Raw genomic sequence first — 20,962 nt, forward strand, 5'->3', positions numbered from 1 at the left:
TATGGGTACTTTTTTGGATAGTTCTTTGTTAGGCGTCTCTTTTTTTCCATCCTTTTAATTGATTAGGTTTAAGGACAACAAAAAAGGCATTTTAAGTAAACATGTATCTTCATTATTACTTTCTTTATTGTAATCCATTGCACTCCAGGTGTACCGTCTCTTTTTGTAGGCTTTTGAAAACCAATAACATATTCCTGTCACACAGCTTTGCAAGAGAACTGCATGGCTGCATGAACAAATAAATAGCAGCCGGGTATTTAAAATGAGATGTCCACAGTGACAGCATGCATCAGTGAGCAGAGCAAGTGGGGCCCCATTGGGTAGAAATAATGGCTCCATTTCAACAAAAATTTTGCGGATGTACTGTACCTCGGATGAGCTGCTGCTGGTTTAAAAACTGCTTTTGGACTTTTGGGTTGAACATTTAAATCTTGTCCAAACCTTTCCAAAAAGATTCACACTGACAATTTACTCTCCAGGTGTTTATACAAAAAACACTACAAGACCTTTTACAAAACACTAAAAGAAAGCTCTGATGCAGGCTAACAAGAAGAACAAAATCTAGTTTTGTATTAACTTCAGGCTACATGGGCAATGTGCAGCTCTATTATGGACCTGTATTAAATATGAACGATGGTGGATAGATAGCATTTGTTTTTAAGAAACATTTTGCTCATTATCAAGTAAAATCGCATAACTTTGCATATCTAAAAAGTTAAAGGTGTGCCTAGTGGATTTTATTTGTAAACATACAGTGGTTATGGTTATATTGACTGTTTCTCAATAAAAAGCAGTGTGTGTATCGTTGAGGTTTGACAAACATTTAGAGTGCAGTTTCTTCTCATAAAGCATTTGGAAGTCTGTTTTTTTATATTTTAAATCGTGCATTGCCTACATCCATGTTAACTTTCTAGCAGCCTTCTTCTACCCTGCCTTTGTTGGCACATAACTGCATATCTTGGCATGTTACAGGCACCTGTTGATCAGTGGAATATTGTGAAACCATTGGCTGGACTGTAGGCTTGGGAGATATCTATTTCTTCATACCTTTTGTGGTATATACGGTATATGACGGTATTGTGTAATTAAACAAAACAATAAAAGCCTATAAAAGTTGAGCTGCTTGCAATAGAAGTAATTATAGCATGTAGCGTACAATGCTGTGTGTCTAATATGTAGTTAGCCTATTTACAAGTATTGCTGGGTTTAATACTTTTAGCGCATAGAATAACAAATACATAGGAAATAAGCACCTTCTTCCATAGATTCTTGCTGCGACTTGTTGCTGCTGGAAAAGTGATGGGGGTTATCGTGTTGTTGATGATGTCAGGCAGTTTTACTTGGTTTCGCCCACCTACGTTGAGGGCATACACACTACAATGCATCAGCTCAATACAGCATCTCCATATCAGTTTGATAGAAAGAGGAGTGTCTGTGGCGGTATTAAGTTGTATCGTCAGATTTTCTAAATAATAATAACTAATAACTGTGACCCCGCCCAAGTTTACTGGAGTGTACCTGCACACATGCAAGCGCACATGCTCTTTGAGCATATTGCATATGGTAAGCAAAACAGGAACCTATAATTGGAGAGCAGCTGTGTTTCAGTTAGCGAGTTCAGTCAGAATACCCTTTTCTGACTGTGTTATCTGTGTTGTGGTAACTTGCTGTCTGCTAGAAAAGGGTATGATAACATTAACAGGGCAATTTCAGCACTGGTTGTGGTGCAAATAAAGGGTTTTAGTTCTCTTTAGTTAGCTCTGCCTGCCTCCGACTGCCCCTACTTCCCTGTCACTAACAGTGGAATAGTATGGGCCCCTCACCTTGTAGGCCAATTTAGGTTCATTTCATAGAAAACTGAATCCTTACAATGCTTGAAATTACGTCCATTACTTTACAAATCAGACTCTGTGAAACATTACTTTCGGCTGATCCATTATTTGCAGCAAAAGTAACTGATGGCGTTGCATTTGCGTATGCACACGTTACATCAAACCAAACACGCCCAGGGAAGGGGATAGGACCTGTGTTTTCTGTGTTAATGATTCTGGCGAGCTGTCCTTCCTATGGCGGACACTCCCAGCAGGGCGCTCTGCTGCTGCTGGCTGAGGAATGCTTTGTCACGGCACTAAGGCTGGGTGGCGCCCAGGAAGAAGGAGACTCAGAGTGAGCCTGCAAGCAGCTCTTGTCAGCAGCGAAAGGCGGGGAGCAGGTTGTTTAGTCACGCTGCCTCGAGAAGCAGTTGGAAACATGCTGCTATTTTGTTTGTTGTATTAATGGATGTTGTATATTGTGTAGTTTCACCCCCTAGCAAACATAGAATGGTCTTAGCCCCCTCTTTAGTGTGTAAGGTTTAATAAATATGCATGCACAAATCTTAGCTAATACTGTTTACTTTTATCAAGATACATAAACATTTAGAGCAATATGGTGGAGACTGTAATGCTCCAGGGATTTTTGGTTGTAGTTGCTAAATGAGGGGGGGCATTTCTCATTATCTCTGCTCAGATATTCCTTCAGATATTCCAGGGATTCGAATTAGTAACCCTGCTGCAGTCGAGCTTCTAACCTTTGGCTCGGTGTTCCCAAATACTTCCCTTGCTGATTCATCAGCCTTATCTATTACAGCTGCATATTTGCATCCTAAGAGGTTGACTACACTGTTGTGTGCTCGGTATCTAAGCCAAGATCAGCTTTTGCTGTAGCTCAGTGTAAACGTGATTGGAGGGATCACTGATAAGCCCCGTTGAAACATGTATTATACAAAGCACTGCGGAAACCTGTCTCTGCTCACTGACTAGTTCAGCGACTGAGTGTGATGTCGCCGTCTTTCAGTCTAGAGCAGGCTGTGTTTATCCTAGCTCCTCAGTCACACACTGTCACCTGAAGCTGTGAGGCTGTTGTGCCTTTCTCTGTCATAATAACAGCTATCCGTCTCATGGGATTTCAGTAGCTCTCACATATTACACAGTCTTCACCGTACAGTACTAATTGCACGTGTACCGTGTGTGCTGATTTTTTGTTTTTGTGGTGTGCAGCATTAGCTCTGCTCCATTACGCTAACAGAGGTGGCATTTGGTTGTCTTGCATGAGCTGACTTCGAGGCTGAGGTGCTGAAGCTTTTTTTCTCAATGTTGTCATTATGTCATGAATTTTTCACATACGGCCTTGTCGCGTAGGTGTCGTATATCAGACTTTGTTGTACTGAGGGACCTAGGCTATTATGTTTCTTTTAATAAGTCTGCCACTAGGGCTGACATGCAGGGGATGTTTGTGCAGAATTGTCTTTACTAGACATGGAGATTTCCAATAATAAATAAAGGAGTATATGTGTCATAATGGTTGGCAGCACTGACTGAGCAACTTTTGTGTGTGTCATGGTATCGAGACAGTAGCTGAGGCTGCAGGGCTGAGTGTTTTATGAAAATTAGGAAGTGTTTTATTTCCCCCATCAGGAGGGACAAAGGCCGTTAATGCTGTAGGTGCTACAGTATCATTTGACAGTGGGGAAGTATCTGACTGGAGTGTCTGCCTATACCCGGCAGCATTCATGCATGTCCATTTCAAATCTCCCTCTGTCCAGTCTTGCCTGGCTTGGAGACGGCAGTCACTCCAGCGGAGAGTGGAGAAATGATTAGCCAGCTTTTGACTGACCTTCTCCCCAGCTTAGATGCAGCTTTAGGGGGCCCTTGAATAGATGACAACCTCAAGGTATATGGGATTCTGTACAAACTGAAACCAGAGTAAAAGGCTCCCACTTGCACAGTGTGTGGCTTTGGTCAGGACTGGATTGGTTAGCTGGCCTTACACTTGCTCAAGTACCAGCAGCAGTACTCCAAATGCAGAACACACCAGAGAAATAGGAAATTTCTACATGTATCTGACCTACTTGTCACTTGATGATGAAAGAAAAGTTAAATGAAGGCCTAAAATGACTTTGTCTCCAAGGGGGAATTTGCTATACTGACATTAATGCTCATTTAATGTCTTACTATTATCTACTGTAAGGATGTGGGTCAAAGTCAGGTTAGAGGAAAAAGTTCCTTGAAGATGGGGAGAATGGCTGAGAGGATTCAGGGCTCGGCAGGCTGCTCTCCTACATTATGGAGCTTTCAAAGGCTTTGTGTTGAGGCTTGGTCAGGTTTTCAGCTCACAGGAGAGCAGGGTGTCTCCCTCCTAATGTTTCTGGTCAGTGAAGTAGGTGTCTTATGTATGCCACTTCCTCGCTGGGGTTTGGTAAAAGCGGTCTTGCAGCCTCAGTTTTTTTTTTTTTTTTAAGGGGAGCATGGTGAGGGCTAGTAATCGTTATTCCGACATGCTAAGCATCAGCACAGCAATGATGCTGATGGTATAGCAAAATCAGGCCTGTAATTCGGTATTAAATATTAGGATTAAAAAAACTATTGCAATTCTCATTAACAATGCATTTTCAGTACAAATCAATTTGTTTCAGCAGTTTCTTTGAGCCAGTTTAGAAAACTGACTGACTTTATTTTCACAGTGGTATTTTCACAACATATTTTTGACTTCTTAGAAAATATGTTTTTAAGATCTAATAGAAGAATAAATGATGTGTGTAGACGGACATTTTTGCAATGATTGCACAAATTTTGGGCTTTGTGGCAGTCTGTTTCAGTTTCACATTTTCAAGGTTTTACTAGTTGATTCACGAAAAAAAAAAACCTTAAGGGGCTCCTGGTCATATTTCATGTGGACTCTTTTAATTTGAAAAGTGGTGAGCCAGTTTCATCTGCATCACTCGTTTGTGGGGAGATTTTCCCCACTCCACTGAATTCTTGCTGCTGCTGTTGTTCCTACTTTGATTATACCTGGGCCCTGGGACAAGCCAGGGCACAGAACATGGCGTCTTCAAGGTCAGAAGTATTCAGTATGACTGTTGGAGAGCTGAGGTAGAGTCTGGTTAATAAGTAACAAAAGGCCGCCATTTGCAGAAGAAATTCGAAGCTTGTATTCAACAGATTTTTTACCTAACTGGAACTCCACGGAACACCAGAAATATTTGAGGAGTTTGGAGATATTTTATGTATATGAGCAGCTTCAGAGCTTTGCACGTATCACCTTTGTTTTTAAGTGTTTATATAAGTTGGCCACTAAATTAAACTTGTTACTTTTCTTCTACCCACAAAGTATTCTGGGGATTTGGTTTATTTTGGGACACTTGATCAGACTATGATGCCTGTCTGCCACATGGCAAATGCAGTATAAAGCACTTGTTTTCTCTTCGATATGCTATTCATTCATTGCAGCATTTGTGACGATTATATCATGGCTAAGTTGTAAAAAAAAAAAAAAGAGATGTAAATGATTAAACAATGGTTTAGGTTCGCTTGTGTGTTTGTTTTACGCCCACACACACTGTGTCTGCACTGTTTAACTGTGTGTTTGTTTTGAAACCAGTAACTGGCAGATCAGTTGCAATTCCACTGCTTTAATTTGCGTCCGCCCAGTCCCAGGAGTATCCAGGACTTCTATATCTGTTCTTCCTCATCACCAACCCCAACCATCGTTGCCGTGGTTTCACTGTTCAAATCCTGGGGTGACAGTTCCTCATCAACACATTCCTCCTGACACACCGGGCTAATTATCTGACGGTTGCTTACACAGTCAATATGACAATCCCCTCCCCTCCCATCAGATTGTCTGCTCGTGTGCCTGTCTTCCTGTTTGGTGTGTGTGTGTGTGTGTGTGTGTGTGTGTGTGTGTGTATATATATCTCTATATATAGATAGATAGATAGATAGATAGATAGAGATAGATATAGATATACATCTCTGATCTTAAATCATGTGACGTGAAGCTAATATTAAAAGTGGAATAGCCTGGGTCAGTGCACATCCTGGGAGTCCTGTAACATTTTATATTACAAACTACCGAGCTACAGACGGACACAGACACTTAGCTCAGCCGGATAGAGACTAACATACTGCTTTTTTTTTTTCTTCACTGTAGTGTGCAGTGCAGTGTGATATTGCACTACTTTTCTCTTGGGTCCAGCTCTATGATGCTGGGCCTTGTCTTGCACTTCAGCTAAAGTGAAAGGGTGGCTCGGAGAGATAAAAGGTCGGCCTGTTCTAATTATTCACTTTGGTGAAATAAAAACTTGGGAGCTGCTTGTCAAGAATCTCAAAGTTTGAATGGAATACACAGAGCGAGAGAATTGGAATAATGAATCTTCATTGAGTATCATAAGTATTCATGATAGGGATGATTGGTGCTGGGACAAGTAGTCAATAAATGGATTAGTCAATCAACAGAAAATTAATTGTTTCATTGAGCGAAAACGCAAAACATATGCGTGTTCCGGCTTTCTTAAATATGAAAATTTGTGGCTTTTCTCTGTTTTATGTCTTTGTAAATTAAATAGCGTTTGAGTTTGGACTGTTGATCAGACAAAACAAGCAATTTGAAGATTTCCCCCTGGATTTTGGGAACTTCTGGCTTTCAGTATTTATTGACATTTTAAAGATGAATCACAAACAAGTCACAGATGAACTGATAATGAAGATCATTTTTTGCAGCCGTAATGATAAAACAATTGACAAGCGGCACTAAGAGTGGTTGATAGGCATGTACCGTTTAAAAGTCAACTACACCTCTTGCTTAGCAACCAAAACTTATTCATACAATCTTTTTTTATCAGCTGTGAGACAGCGGCAATGGCGTGCTCAAGAAGAAAACCCATAAAACATACACAGTATAATGAGAGGTTCTCCAAAAATGTTTGTACAATAAAATCAAAAGGTCAAAGCCAATATGGGCAAGTTGTCCTCTTATAAGTTCATTAGCAGTGCCGGGCGTCTCTCAGCAAATCCGCTTCATCAACTCCCCTTCTGTGTGTTTCTGTCTCTTATCTCTCTCTCTGTTTTTGTTCATTCCTGTTAAATCTCATGCTTCTTACACACTAACTGCATCAGTTGGTGTATGAGAAGGAACTTCCATACATATCAGTCAGATCGAATGCTGCCCCTGTTGCGTTGTCGCTGCTGAAGTGCGTTTCAGGTCAAGCATCCATTCCATCCATCGCGTGTCAAACTCAGTGGATATACAGGAAATGTTGGAGTATCTGCAGGGACTCGGAACAGTTTTGTAGACTAATTGTGACTGCATATATGTAGCGGATGTATAAATTAGCATCAGACAGTCCCAAACCAAAAACGCCCCTTTGCTTAGCTTCTCCTACTCAAGACCCCCCATGGGGTAGTACAGTAAAACATGGTTGAAACCAGCCTTAATTTAATTCCACAGTGGTGGTGGAGTGTTAAGTGCTAAATATTTTTGCCAAGTGGATTTCTTTGAAAGGACAGTTAGCCTTCCAGCAGTGAAATAATTGGGCTATCATTATATTACTGCGGTTTTTCACAACCATCACAGGCTGGTGCAATTCTGTAAGGACTTTGCCGATTGCCACTGTGTTTTAAAACGCTTCCTCCGTGAAAGCCCCCTTTAATGTCTATTACCAGCTGGCCACTCATTCGCTCTCTCTAACTCTATTTCTGTCTCTTTCTCTCTCATCCCTCCCTCTGTGTGTCTGTCTCTTTTTTCCTGCGCTTATGTGCCAGTGCACAGCAAGTTCACGCAACTGCTTTCATGCATGGAGATCTGTGAAATAAACACAAACGTTGGCCCGGCTCACGGACACGGCACAGTGTGTGAATAATGATTACATTTTTGGGGGTTACATTGACCAGGCTCCTTTCTGCTTGGTGGTGGGATGTCAACAAGACCATCGCTATGGCAACACAATTGCATTCAGGCGCACATTTTTCAGCTTGAATACTTTTAAACCAAGTGTTTCTCACTCGCTGTATTCATGTGTCTAGAGTACAAAACATGTCAGATATGTGCAGTTATATGTACTGCAAGTGTCAGCACAGCACAGTGTGTAGTCTAATCCTCTGGGATGCAAATTGGCTGCTACACACACGCACACACACACACACACATCTTCTACTTCCTGAAATGCTTTGAAAAAACTCATCTGATGTGATGTGCAAATACTTAAATTGTGCATTCAGGAGAAGATTCTCTAAAAAAAAAAACCCTTTATAAATAAATTGAATCCTCTGTGCTGCCAGGCCTGATATGTGCTCTACTCCCCATGGTATCATTAGCTGAGTAAAATGCAACAGAATTTACATTCCCCAAGGCTCGATTTGACTTACTTAACATCTCTTCTCTCTTTTTTCTTTTCAATTTCAGAGGAAATCAAAGAGGAATCAGAAAAATTAAGGTAAGCAATTGATTAATTAGGTAACACAATAAGGCATTGAGGGTCATTTAATGGGTTTTGTCTCTCTTTCTGCATGCTCAGGCACTGTAAAATTCATGGCTCAAGTGCAGGCCTCTCTGCTGCTTTCTCCTGTGTTCAGACTAGTAAAGGGGATTAGAACAGTGAGTGTGTGCGCGTGCATGCACAGCCTGTAGTGTGTTTTTGTTTGTGCCTCTCTGCCTGACCTGTTCCCAGCAGCCCCCTTGCCTTCTCATTAATGGCTTTCTTCACAAACCCCTGCCTAATGCTAAACTTGTTAATGTGTGTGTACGCGCGTGTGTGTTCACAGTGCTCGTGAATAGGCTGCCAAGTAATGTTGGCTTTGGAATGAAATGTAGCACGAGTGCCACCTCTCCTCTACCCAATCCTTTCCTCCTTCTGCCATTCATTTTTACTTCCGTCTTACATTTTTTCCCCCTCACTGTTTCCCCTTTCCGTCGACCTTCGTATTCGCTGCCCATTATTTCTCCCCAGCTTTTCCAATTAAAATTACCAGTTACATCAAAGATAGATAGATGTGGAAGCTATGCACAGCCACACCCAGCTCATACAAACACTGCTGCTTTTGGATTCATCTCAGGTACTTTACAACTGTCACCTATTTTTCATGTTATATAGATGCACTAGTCTAGGTCAGGAATACCAGTATACTTTTTTGTGAGCCTGCAATGCTATCTAAATGGTTTCCCTTTATGCATTTATTCTATAGCATAGTTGCATACAAGGCAAAATGTATATATAGATTTATATAAACTATAGAAATATACATTTTCTGCAAATTCAAATGAGAAACCATTTATACAGTAGATAGAAAGACCCAATGGTTATTAGCACTGGGCAATATTGGCAAGTTTAAAACCCCTACATATTGATAGAGGAATAATATGAGAATCGATATTGGTGCTTTAGGAAAGGCTTTGAAAATTATTTATAATGTGAAGACCAAACCAAGTGAATGATTTCCTAGAGAAAAGGCAATCACTTGTTGTAACTGTAACGCCACCTTAAAGACCTGGACAAGAAAACATTTAAGATCTACTAAACAATATGCACTCAAGGTTCCACTTACTCGCTTGTTCTGGAGCTTTCATCTACACTCACTTGCCACTTCATTAGGTACACCTTGCTAGTTCCGGGTTGGACCCTTCAGAACTGCCTTAATTCTTCATGACACTCTTTCGACAAAGGTGTTGGAAACATTCCTCAGAGACTTTGGTCCATATTGACATGATAGCATCACACAGTTGCTGCAGATTTGTCAGCTGCACATCTATGCAGCGAATCTCCAGGTCTACCAGATCCTAAAGGTGCTCTATTGGACTGAAATCTGGCGACCATTGGAGTGTGGTGAACTCGTTGTCTTGTTCAAGAAACCAGTTTGTACCATGTAATGCGACCTTGAGCTCTGGAAAGGCGCTATATAAATAAAACTTCTTCTTCTTCTTTGAGATGATTTGGTCAGTAACAATACTCTGTTTCCTGTTCTCAGGAATGATGCTCGGTTTGAACTTCAGCAAGTTGTTTTGAGCATGTATTGAGTTGCTGCCATGTGATAGGCTGATAAGCTATTTGTGTTAACAAGCAATTGAACAGGTGTACCTATAAAGTGGCCAGTGAGTGTAGATCATACAGTCAGATCAAGTTTACTCGTTTTACATGGAACTGTTCACGTTCAAACTTTCCCTTATTCTGAACACTTGTAGGACTTCTTGTCAGCTTAAAACCAGTACAGTAAAAGGAATAGAAAATTATTTTCTTGCCAACAGTTAGATGAGAAGACATTCTTGTATCTGTCTGCTAAATATGAGACTACAGACACCTCTAAAGCTCAGTGATGAACAGTTTATATGTCGTTATCTCTATTTAATCCATGCAGTAACCCACTCGTAAGAAGGACATATATCTTGGTGTAGTAACTTCCCGGAGTGTTATCAACACTGTGAGGTTGCCAGGCAACCAGTGGAGACTCCAGGTGGTATTGATCATCTCATCTTACTTTTTGGAGGAAAGCGAATAATCGTATTTCCCAAAATGAACTATTCATTTAACAGTTAGGGTTAGGGTTAGAGAGCAAGTGGACCTTGAGTGGAGACGGGGTTACATTCAGTGGCTATTTCCACGGTCAAGGCCAACCTGTCAAGCTCAACATTTAAGATTCATGTCAATATTACTATAACTAAAAACCAGGCAGCATTTAATCTCATATCATGGTATTGATACTGTATTGATTTACAGCCGTACGAATCACTCTTCCCTCCCATGACAAAATAACTACTGCTAGCTTCAAATGAAGCAACCCGTGATAGTGTCAGGAAGTGATTGATGTAGGCCTAAAGCCCAGTTAATGGCCATATTATGTTTTCATAAGCAGGCTAAGTCTGATGTTGGGCTGATTTATAAGGGAGAGAGAGCGGGCCAGCTGACATTAAGCATGGAGTCCAGTAATAAGCCAGAGAAGAAGAGCTCCCTCCAGACACACAGCACAGTAGCTGAGAGCTGAGATGGAGACTGGGATAAAACATACAGATGAGCCAGTGGAGTGGATGCTCTTTGCTGAATCACAGCTCCACTTTGATCTTGTTGTCCAAAAGGCTTTGAAAATTATGAGAAGGCTGTTAAACAGATGCACATTTTTATAAATTGCTACATCTATGTATTTATACCGTAGCTTATTCCCTCTCTAATTCCTCTTTAATATTACTCCGTGCCGGTTTCCTCTTTTGTTTTCAGTTACCTCTTGTGTTTTTTTCATCCTCTTCCTTTACTAAGCTCCTCCCTTCTTCTGTTCCTCTCTATGATCTCTTGATCTGCCTCTAATTCCTCTTTAATTCATGCTACTTGATGCCTGCTTCCTCTTTTGTTTTCCAATAGCCCTCGTTATAACATTTTCTCCCCCTTCCCTCCCTCCCACTTCATCCTACCTCTCTTCTTCTGTTTCTCTCTGTGATTGTTCCATGCTATCCTCAGTGAGGTTGTCCTTACTAAGAAGAGCTGAAGTCATCCTTTTTCATTGCCAAGACATAAACAATGCAACCCCTCCCTCTCTATCTGTCTCCCTCGCTCCTATTCCAGCAAGTGCAGTCTGGGTGTGGTGGTTGTTCCTGGGGATACTGTAGATGCACCGCTACTGAAAGCACTGGTCTATATTTTAAGTCTCTGGTCTTTAAAAAAATTTGAACAAAATAGCAAAATTTAGTCGGAGGCCAGGAGATGCTTTGTCAGCACGAACACATGGCAAAGTCTGTGCCTGAATAACAAACCCCTGGGATTAGTGCCCCTCCCTAAGAGAGATCAAGTGAAAAATGATGCAGTCGGGCACTACATTCAGTATAATAAAGATTATTGTTACTTTGCATTTTCCCAGAGGAACAGGAGGCAGGGCAAGATGTTTTTAGGTTTTGCACATTTAATATCCTGTTACTATGGATGAGAAGAGTTGGTCCTGTACAGTGAAACATGTCGTTTTTTGCACTCACTTTTTCATGCAGTGTTAATCATGCCTGGATGTCAAGGGACTTGAGAGTGCGTCAAGCAGATTTCTTTGAACCCTGCTTCTTTTCCAGTGACTCCAGTTGACAGACTGGACCGTGTGATCACTCTCTCTCTCTCTCTCTCTCTCTCTCTCTCTCTCTCTCTCTCTCTCTCTCTCTCTCTCTCTCTCTCTCTCTCTCTCTCTCTCTCTCTCTCTCTTTCTCTTTCTCTTTCTCTTTCTCTTTCTCTTTCTCTTTCTTTCTTTCTTTGTTTCTTCCTAGTCCACCCAGTGGAGACGGCAAATCAGGTTCCAGCACTTTACCGCCAATCAAATCAAAGACCAACTTCATTGAAGCTGACAAGTACTTCTTGCCGTTTGAGCTGGCATGTCAGTCCAAATGTCCCCGAATCGTCATCACCTCGCTAGACTGTTTACAGGTCAGTGGCAGGATAAGTTGGACTGCAGAAACCCAAATGTTTACATGAGTGTTTCTGTATGGCGGTCCACTGTATGGTGGGTTTATTATTTGCAATATCCTTTTAAAGATCTTATGCCTACCTCAGCCAAGTCATGTTGAGAGACAACTAAAGATTTATTCTCATGACAAAAAAGGCTAGCAGGTCATATTCTCATGTATCACGAGTTGTCTGTGTTTCCATATGTATCTGCCTTGTAGAAGCTGATAGCATACGGCCACCTGACAGGCAGCGCCCCGGACAGCACAGCTCCGGGCAAGAAGCTCATCGACAGGATCATCGAGACCATCTGCGCTTGTTTCCAAGGGCCGCAGACTGATGAGGGCGTGCAACTACAGATTATTAAGGTGCGCTGCTGTCCTCGCCTTACGAAACATCACAGTTCATCGCACATAGCTTAACCAACCTTCCGTTTACGTTTTAATTTGCCGTCACAAGCACATTACTGTACTCTTTGTATCACTTTGTCATAAAGTCAGTTTTATTGATGTCTAATTAAATTAATTTGCAACACTATAAGTAGCTGATTTTTAGTTATGGCGGACAGTCCTGCTGAACTATTGTTTGAAGACAAACGTGGTATTAGCTTATGAATCAATATGTCATTTGAAAAGACTAATGTAGTTGTTGTGTTATTAATGTTGTACAGAGAGAGGAGCCCTAATTAGGTGATTAAATTGTGAAGTGGAGATTATAGCACTCAGTAGCCATTATGCCACACCAAAGTAAACAGTGTAATTATATTTATAGTATTTGTGACCTTTTTATAAAGTAATTTTGAGTCTCCTAGATTGATTTATTAATTTTTTGGTTGGTTGGTTCGATTGGTCTCTGCTGGAGAATGGCAGTGAGTTGGAAAATGTTGCAGCCAATATAGAAGAGCATTCACAGTTCTTAAAGACTGCCGGAGTGATAGATTTTATTTTAGTGTTGAATGAGCCTCAAACCCCTCACTACCTGTAAAAGCCTTTTATTATCAGAGTGACATGAATTGTAATACTGCTGCAACTTTAACAATATGTGTCTAAGCCAGCATAGTTATTGTTAAAAAAAGTTCCCATTTTGCGTACATAGTCTTTATTTTGTAGCTAAATCTTTATTGTCAGATTTTTGTCCTGTAAGCACTTGGAACGAATGACTGATGATCAGTACTTTTTGTGGTGCTACACTGTGGGGGGAAAAAAATCCTCAAAGACACTTTTTTTCTTTAAAAATATCTCACTGCTCTATAACTTGATATTGTTCCCCAAATGTAAGATATGTCTGTTTTTTTCTGACACTGACGTGAAAAAATATCTAGAGCCTTTATGGAGTAAAGCAGTGTGAAAAAAGCCAAGACATATTGACATTTGACAAGTGATGAGGTTATATGTTCAACATTTTTCCCATGCTCCATTGTACATAATGTAATGGATTTTGCTTTTTAAAGGGTACTTTTTGCCCTTATATTGTATATATTTGAATATGAATTTGAGTTTTTGCTAATAACCTGTAGTAACAGCAGAGAAACATAAATCTTTCCACTATCCTAATTGGGTCAGTCAGTGACCAATCAGAGGAGTCTTGGCACTGACTTACTGTCAGATAAAGTATTTCATTGTACAAGATGCAGTTTTGGTGACCACAATGATCTGTATGATGTTCATTTCAACCTGCCTCTGCCAATTTGACCCCTCCTGTCTTCCCTCTCTTTGCTCTTTCCTCCAGGCTCTGTTGACAGCGGTGACCTCCCAGCACATAGAAATCCATGAGGGCACCGTGCTGCAGGCGGTCCGCACGTGTTACAACATCTACCTGGCCAGCAAGAATCTCATCAACCAGACCACAGCCAAGGCCACGCTCACACAGATGCTCAACGTCATCTTCGCACGCATGGAGAACCAAGCAGTATGTCTGACCCTCTGGAAAAATTCACTTACAACACAGAAGGTTGTTGATGTAGAAAGACGCACAAAAATGAGAGAGAGAGAGAAGGAGAGGGCAACTCCTCCCTTGAGCCGTTCTCTGATTAAATTTGACACTAATCAGACGCCAATGGTAGCTGCTTTCAGGATCAAACCAACCAGCAATTTTTAGTCTAAAAAATCTGCATGCTTGCAGTTTAAAAATGCTGCAGCAAATTAGCAATATATAAAACTGTTTTGACATGGAGTTATATCGAATTGTAATATAATGAACGACATTATATTCTGTGGGAAAGCTTTCTGCTTGATGATTTACTCAAACCACCTATTCCTGATTTAATTAAAGTCTACTGTTTGCTTTGTGTCCAGAGGGACATTTTAGGTGTTGCCTTAAAAAAAAAAAAACAAAAAAAAAAGCTTGCTCTAATGTCATCTTTTTCTTTTCGAATGACACTTTTCCCCTCCTCACCTGCCTCCCGCCCCTTCCTTTTGGACACATAGCTTACAAATCACAAGCTATCTTGGTCTCTGGCCTCCAGAAAGCGTGACCGCCAGGTAAAGCGTGCAGGACTGCCGTGACTTGCCTGATCCGAACTCTTAAACTCTTCTTCTGTGTATCTGTGTTTGCGCATTAAGCTTTTTCCTCATCCATTCACACACTCATCCGTTCTCTTCCTTTGCTCCCACACCGCACAGGAGCAGGTATGCTGTATACTTTTTTTTTCCCACCATATGCTTGCCGTGGCTTTTGTTGACTTGCCTACAAATCATCTCGCTTTCCTGCTTCAATTTACATTGTGGTTTACATTCACACCTGGGCGTGGCAATTGTTTTTCGCAGGTCAGCTATGCCTGTCTCATTCCTGACAGTTCTTTGTTGTGTTTCTATTCTCCAAAGGCCTAATATAGTTCTTTTAGAACAATGAGCGACTGGTATTGAGTCAGACAAAGATGGAGTAACATAAAGGAGCAGTCAGGGGTAGAGATACAGAGACAAGGCAGACTTTGAGGCAGAGGCCTATTGTTGTGTTGGAACTGCCTGCATAGTGTTGTGTTGCTGTGCAGGGAGTTCCACTTTCTGTTTGTGTGTAGATGTATCCTCCTGACTGCAGCTCAGCATGGTATGATCACACACACGTGCACACCGTTTGTGTCGCTCACTCTCACACAGACTCAGCCTTCAGCATCCGACTGAGGTGGCATTTAAATAATGAGCTTAGTTTGTTTGCGCTGCCTCGCCTGTCCCCTCCAGCCGAGGCGCGTCGTCTGGCCTTGTTACTGTTGCTCATATTCAATACTAATTGTTTAGTTCAGAATGCTGTGTCATTGAATCGAGTTGCTCACATTTAAATGTGACAGTAGCATCAAGATCATTTAATAAGAGTCGAACAGCTTATGGAAGTGTGGTTTTTAAACCAAGACATTATGGGTTTAATAAGAGGAGTTTGTGCATGAAGTAGATATAGTGAGATTTTTTTGGTTTTCCTTGTGAGGTAAACTATGAAGAGCAGATTGTATAATTAATGTATAAATATTAATTGAAAAGCAAGTCTGCTGTAGACAGAAGGATCACCATCTATGTTTATATTTCCATCTGTAACACATTGTAACACTCTCTCTTTAGTTACTGTGCTTTTTTTTCCCTTGAGTCACTCAAGTCCATAATATTTTTTTTTTTTTAACATTAACGCCCAACAAATGCACTTGCATTGAAAACACACCTTGGGCTGTTGTTAATTTAGCTTGGCTGAGAGAACGTCCACTGCTTGTAATTGTTTGCTCTCTCTCTTCCCTTTTATTTATTTTTTTTACTTGTTTTGGTGTGCAGAAATGTGTAACTGTGCGTATAAGTACTTTTTCAGCAGTAGAGATTTTTACTCATCTCAAAATCCAAAACTTTGCCCTCTACCATGAAACAATCTATTATCTGAAATAACTCAATATTCACTAACATCACATCTTCTTTAGGCCCTAGCCGTGTGCAAATGTCTTGTGACCCACTTTTTGCTCTTGACCTCCCGAGCTAAAGCATAGCAACACTTTCCAGTTCTCCATATCAGGAGCAGTAGTAACACATGTCAGCCATGACGCATCAGCCAGGACACGGCTGCATGAGCCATTTTCCATCAGAATTACCTTCTGCCACCAGCAGACTAAAATAGACCCAGTTCACATGAGCCAGCATGAATCAATTCCACAAAGTTTGTTACATTGCTGTTTTAGAAGTATGTCTTACTTCCTCCGTCAGCGTGTATTCATACTTTTTCATAAGAACACATATTTCACGTATGATGACACACTCTAGAATAAAATATATTGTATATAAAAATCAAAAAAACTTTGTCTTTTGCTCATCTGAAAGTGTTGTGGCTCTGCTTTGGGTTCAGGGAATCTTGACAGGTTGTTCAAACTTGTAATTGCTGTTATAAGTTTGTTTGCATAGTCTTAACCTGTCTTTTTCTGTGTGTATGTGTGTGTTGCAAATGCCTGTTCTTTTGAATCCTGAATGTACTGTCTGTATGTGCGTTTTGTTTTTATTTGTGTGTGCGCGTGTGCGTGTCCCACCCCCTCACAGCTGCAGGAAGCAAAGCAGCTGGAGCGAGAGCGTCACCGGCAGCATTCCCCGGTTACCCAGCACACTGAGCCTGACTCCCCCCAGCTCCAGACTCACACCCACCTGCCGGCCAAGGGTCCGAACCAGGAGGCCAACGGGCCCGTCAGCCCTCCGACTCCCAGCATCACCATCCCATCCACCCCGTCCACCCCCTCGACACCTGCCCTGGAGGGCAGCAGCAGGTCTGTGTCTGGGGAGCAGGAGGAGCAGAGGGAGCAAGGGGAGCAGGGGCCGGTCTATGAGAGCCCAGATCCAGAAAATGGCTCTGATTTCTGCGTGGCTGAAAATGAACAGACTGAGGCAGATCAAGCTACTGCAGCAGCGCAGAGTATGTTTTTTAAATTCAAGTATTTTATTGTCCTGTGTTTTTATTATTGATTATTTTAATTATTTCTACCAACAGACAAAGACAAAAATACTAACCTTCTAATACTGTCACATTTTCAAAATATCTCTCTGATAATGACCCCATCGGTTTGCAGTTTTGAGTTGACCCTCCACATGTTACAGTATCTTCTGTTCCAATAGCCTGTTTTAACAAGTAAAATATGTATTATTATTATTATATCTTTTATATCATTGGATATTATTGTTATATCCAGTGCTATTAAGACGTTTAACTAATTAGGGCTCCATACACACTTGATAAACAGCCACAGAAATGTTTAAGATCGCATATTTGAAACATTTCATATCCTGTATGTGCTTTCTGCTCTGGCATGTTTGCTGAAGAAAACATCTAGAGTTAGTCAACACCCTGAATATGCACAATAAAAGCCTCCCGCTCGACATTTTGTGCAATTTCATTCAAAGAAAAGAAAGCCACCAGAACCAGTGTTTACTGTTCACGCATTTGATACCACATTCAGCCCTACAATGGCTCATTCACTGAGAGAACCGCTGTAGAATATAAAAATAGTCTGTCAATCACACTGAAATGTGTGTGTTTTCTTAAACTGTGTGTGTTCAGATACAGCAGCCCAGCAGCATCCAGAGGCATGTGAGGAGGAGGACGAGGAGACCCCAAACTATGAGGAGAAAGCCCAGGAGATAGTCCAGAGTATTCTGCAGGAGGTGGTCAATACTGTTGCGGGAGGTGAGATGTCTGTATGCATTAAAGACAGTGGCTAATTCTGCTCTTAAAACCATAGTTATCTTAATTTATAGGCATATTTGTAATACTTATGTTCCAGGTGTCATTCAACTAATTTGCAGCTCAATGAACAACAAGTTCAAGTACTTCAGCCTCAAACACTCCTCTGCTCTGTGTCCAGGGCAGCTCCTATGAGCCCTTTTCGGTTTGCTCACCCTTTGCTGTCGTTGACATTTCTGTAGAATGCACACTTCCCTGCCGAATACCTTTGCAAAATTTAGTGCGAAACCAAGCCTTATGAATTTAGTGATCTAGCAGAATGCAGCTTAGCTGTGGGATCATCCACACGTATAATTTCTGCTTCCATTATTTGCACTTTCCTTTCTTAAACACATATGAAAAAGGGAGAAAGGCTCACTTTACTGATTATACAAGATGCACCTCAGCAAACAAGTGACAAGCAAACTGTGCTTCCGGGCCGGTGTCTTTTTCTGATAAATAACAAGCACCTCTCTGGGTAAAAAATATGTCTGAAAGGAGATGCAAAATTCTTTAAAACCTGTCCTTTGTTAAGAATTACCAGCCTAAGTTCTGCTGACAACAAGAAGGCATTGCACTCTGTCTTTGTGTTTATTAGTAAAAAAGAAAAAGCTTTTTATTTCTCTATGGCTGAAAAAACACACACAAAAAATAGTGCTTTGGCTTCCTTAATATACTTTTACCCCTTGAGCCACAATTTGACCAACAGGCTTTAATGGTCAGGAGGAACACTAAAATGCACTAGTATCCTCTCTTCACCTCTCTTTGTACTTGACCAGAACGTCATGTCAAACTCCAGATTAAGACCTGACAGTTTAATGTTGCGTTGCCTGTCATAAAACATGTAGTCCTGTTGGAAGATGCTTCAAGGTGTGTGAGTATCTTTATATTGAGTGTGTCACCCCTGTCAATCCAGCCCCTCCCTGCTCCGTTATCACCACAGGGCACTGCTTGGACCCCACAAACCTCTGCTCTGACACCAAGGATTCCGGTGGCGAGGGCGAGCTGGCAGAGTCGGAGCCCGCTGAAGCGGTGACAGAGAGGACCCAGAGCTCCATGGAGGATGAGGGCACCCTGGGTAGCGACAGCGAGCACGTCCATGCCAACGGCATCCCCGGCACACCTATTTCTGCCAGCTTCACCCCCTCGCTGCCTGATGACAGACTGTCTGTCTCGTCCAATGACACTCAGGTGATGGAGCGACCTGAGTTGTGGGGTCAAAGCTTGCTAAAGATTAATAGCACTGTGCATGTTTGTTAAAGTTTACGTCGAAGTCGATCTAATGGGGAAAGTAAGAGAAACAGCAAAATCATCTTTTCATTGTGCTTGTGCATAATAAGATTGTTAGCTGGAGTTCAACCCTGTCTTCAAACCTATTCAGTTATTTTTTATGACGTAACATTTTTGCCTTGCTGAATAGCTGTGCTGGCTGAGAGTACGAGGAAAATTTTCTATTTAATTTAATCAAAAGATAAAATAATGAAATGGATTGTCAACACTTAGACTGTGAGGACTGTTAATCAATGTTAAACAAATCTAATAGACCTTGAGGCTTATAATCATACACTTTTTATGTTTAGTAGTCTGAAGGATCTGAGATTCAGTGAGTGAAGATGTTGCCAACGGCACACTTATTTGACTGTTTTTGTCGTTCTGTAGGAGTCAGGAGCAGCACCCGGCCAGCCGCCAGGTGCAAAATTTTCCCACATCCTCCAGAAAGATGCATTCCTTGTCTTTCGCTCACTCTGTAAGCTGTCAATGAAGCCGCTGTCAGATGGACCACCTGATCCCAAGTAAGACTTCATTCCATATTAGTGCTCATGAATAGGATCACAGTATTATTTGCTCTGTCAATTTTGTTCAGAATTTCAGCTCATCTGACAGTTCGGTCTTCTAAAATTGCATGCATTGTTTCCAAGTATGTGTCTTCTGCACTATGAAGTGAGAGAAATATACTTTTACACAATGGAATAATTATGATAAGAAGGCATTTCATCTCCCACAACATGGATTCACTTCCCACATTTGTACAAAGAATAACTTGTGTGTGAACTCTACATTTGTAATGGTAAGTGAAAGTGTTTTTCTTTTTTGCTATTTACACTGTTAATTGCTAGTGCTGTACTACTAGTACTACTGTACTTTTTTGTTGTCAATTTCTTTGGATATACGCTGAAATGATTAGTTAATTATTTGATTAGTAAATTTACAGAAAATGATTCCGCAACAATTTTGCAAATCGTTCAATAATTTAAGTGATTTGACTAATTTAAACATCTGACATTGGGCTCTGGGAAATTTTAATGAATATTTCTGAATATTTTCTAATATTTTAAAGACAATTAATTAGTTGTAGCCCCACCTTTGAGTTATAATATGTGTGCATCCTTTTCTATAAAGGCTGTACTATAACCCTTTTAATAAACTGTTACCACTAAATGTTAACCCTTCCTTTCACCATTGCTGCTTTACTTGTCGCACCAACACCTTTACACGTGATAAGCAGGTATAACCCAGTTCATAGTGGCGGAAACCTAAACATACACACAATTTGTGTCAATAACTTGTAATCACCATTTAAGATGTGCTCATTCCCAAACTTGTTTGAGAATTTGTTCTCTGTCATTTAGATATTTTCGAGCTTTTGTTCCTTTAACACCGCTGTAGTTGAAGGCCATATTCTGCTCTGAAAAGCTAGCTGTATGTGAAATGACTAATGACTTTTGAGAGTAGTAATATATTCTACAGATAGTGAAGCCCCTGTGAAAGCTGCCCCTGTATTTCTGCTGTAATTATTCTGTGTGAGTGTATTGAGAATAGACGTGAATCATAGTTTATAATGAGGATTGCTCCGTTGATAATGGTAGTGTTTTGATTCACTGAATCACTTCTTGGTTTCATAAGGCGCAGAATCCCCTTTTTAACAGTTTCCTTTTTCAAAGCACCAGAAAGCAGAAAAATAATCTGATGTTACCATCATTCAGTATTGCGCTTGGCTAAAATAGAGGCATCTGATTGGCTCGTCCTGATAGCAATAGTTTTTATGAAACAGTATTTCCTGCGTCTGGTTTCCAT

The 20,962-nt window shown here is 40.9% G+C and overlaps 1 protein-coding gene across 5 annotated transcripts in view; it reads left to right on the forward strand.

Annotated features, from left to right (window-relative positions):
* The window catches only part of arfgef1 (ADP-ribosylation factor guanine nucleotide-exchange factor 1 (brefeldin A-inhibited)), a 52,672-nt gene that overhangs the window by 11,343 nt on the left and 20,367 nt on the right, over positions 1-20,962 (forward strand). For 3 of the 5 annotated variants that reach the window (XM_046066924.1, XM_046066915.1, XM_046066899.1), the window contains 8 exons: positions 8,221-8,251; positions 12,043-12,199; positions 12,439-12,585; positions 13,946-14,125; positions 16,717-17,083; positions 17,726-17,851; positions 18,804-19,078; positions 19,547-19,680. In XM_046066924.1, coding sequence (XP_045922880.1) covers positions 8,221-8,251; positions 12,043-12,199; positions 12,439-12,585; positions 13,946-14,125; positions 16,717-17,083; positions 17,726-17,851; positions 18,804-19,078; positions 19,547-19,680 — 1,417 coding nt within the window. The remainder of the gene's footprint in view (positions 1-8,220; positions 8,252-12,042; positions 12,200-12,438; positions 12,586-13,945; positions 14,126-16,716; positions 17,084-17,725; positions 17,852-18,803; positions 19,079-19,546; positions 19,681-20,962) is intronic. The other 2 variants (XM_046066890.1, XM_046066908.1) reach the window with 1 other exon arrangement.

Source organism: Micropterus dolomieu, linkage group LG01, assembly GCF_021292245.1.
Source record: "Micropterus dolomieu isolate WLL.071019.BEF.003 ecotype Adirondacks linkage group LG01, ASM2129224v1, whole genome shotgun sequence".
Lineage (NCBI taxonomy): Eukaryota > Metazoa > Chordata > Actinopteri > Centrarchiformes > Centrarchidae > Micropterus > Micropterus dolomieu.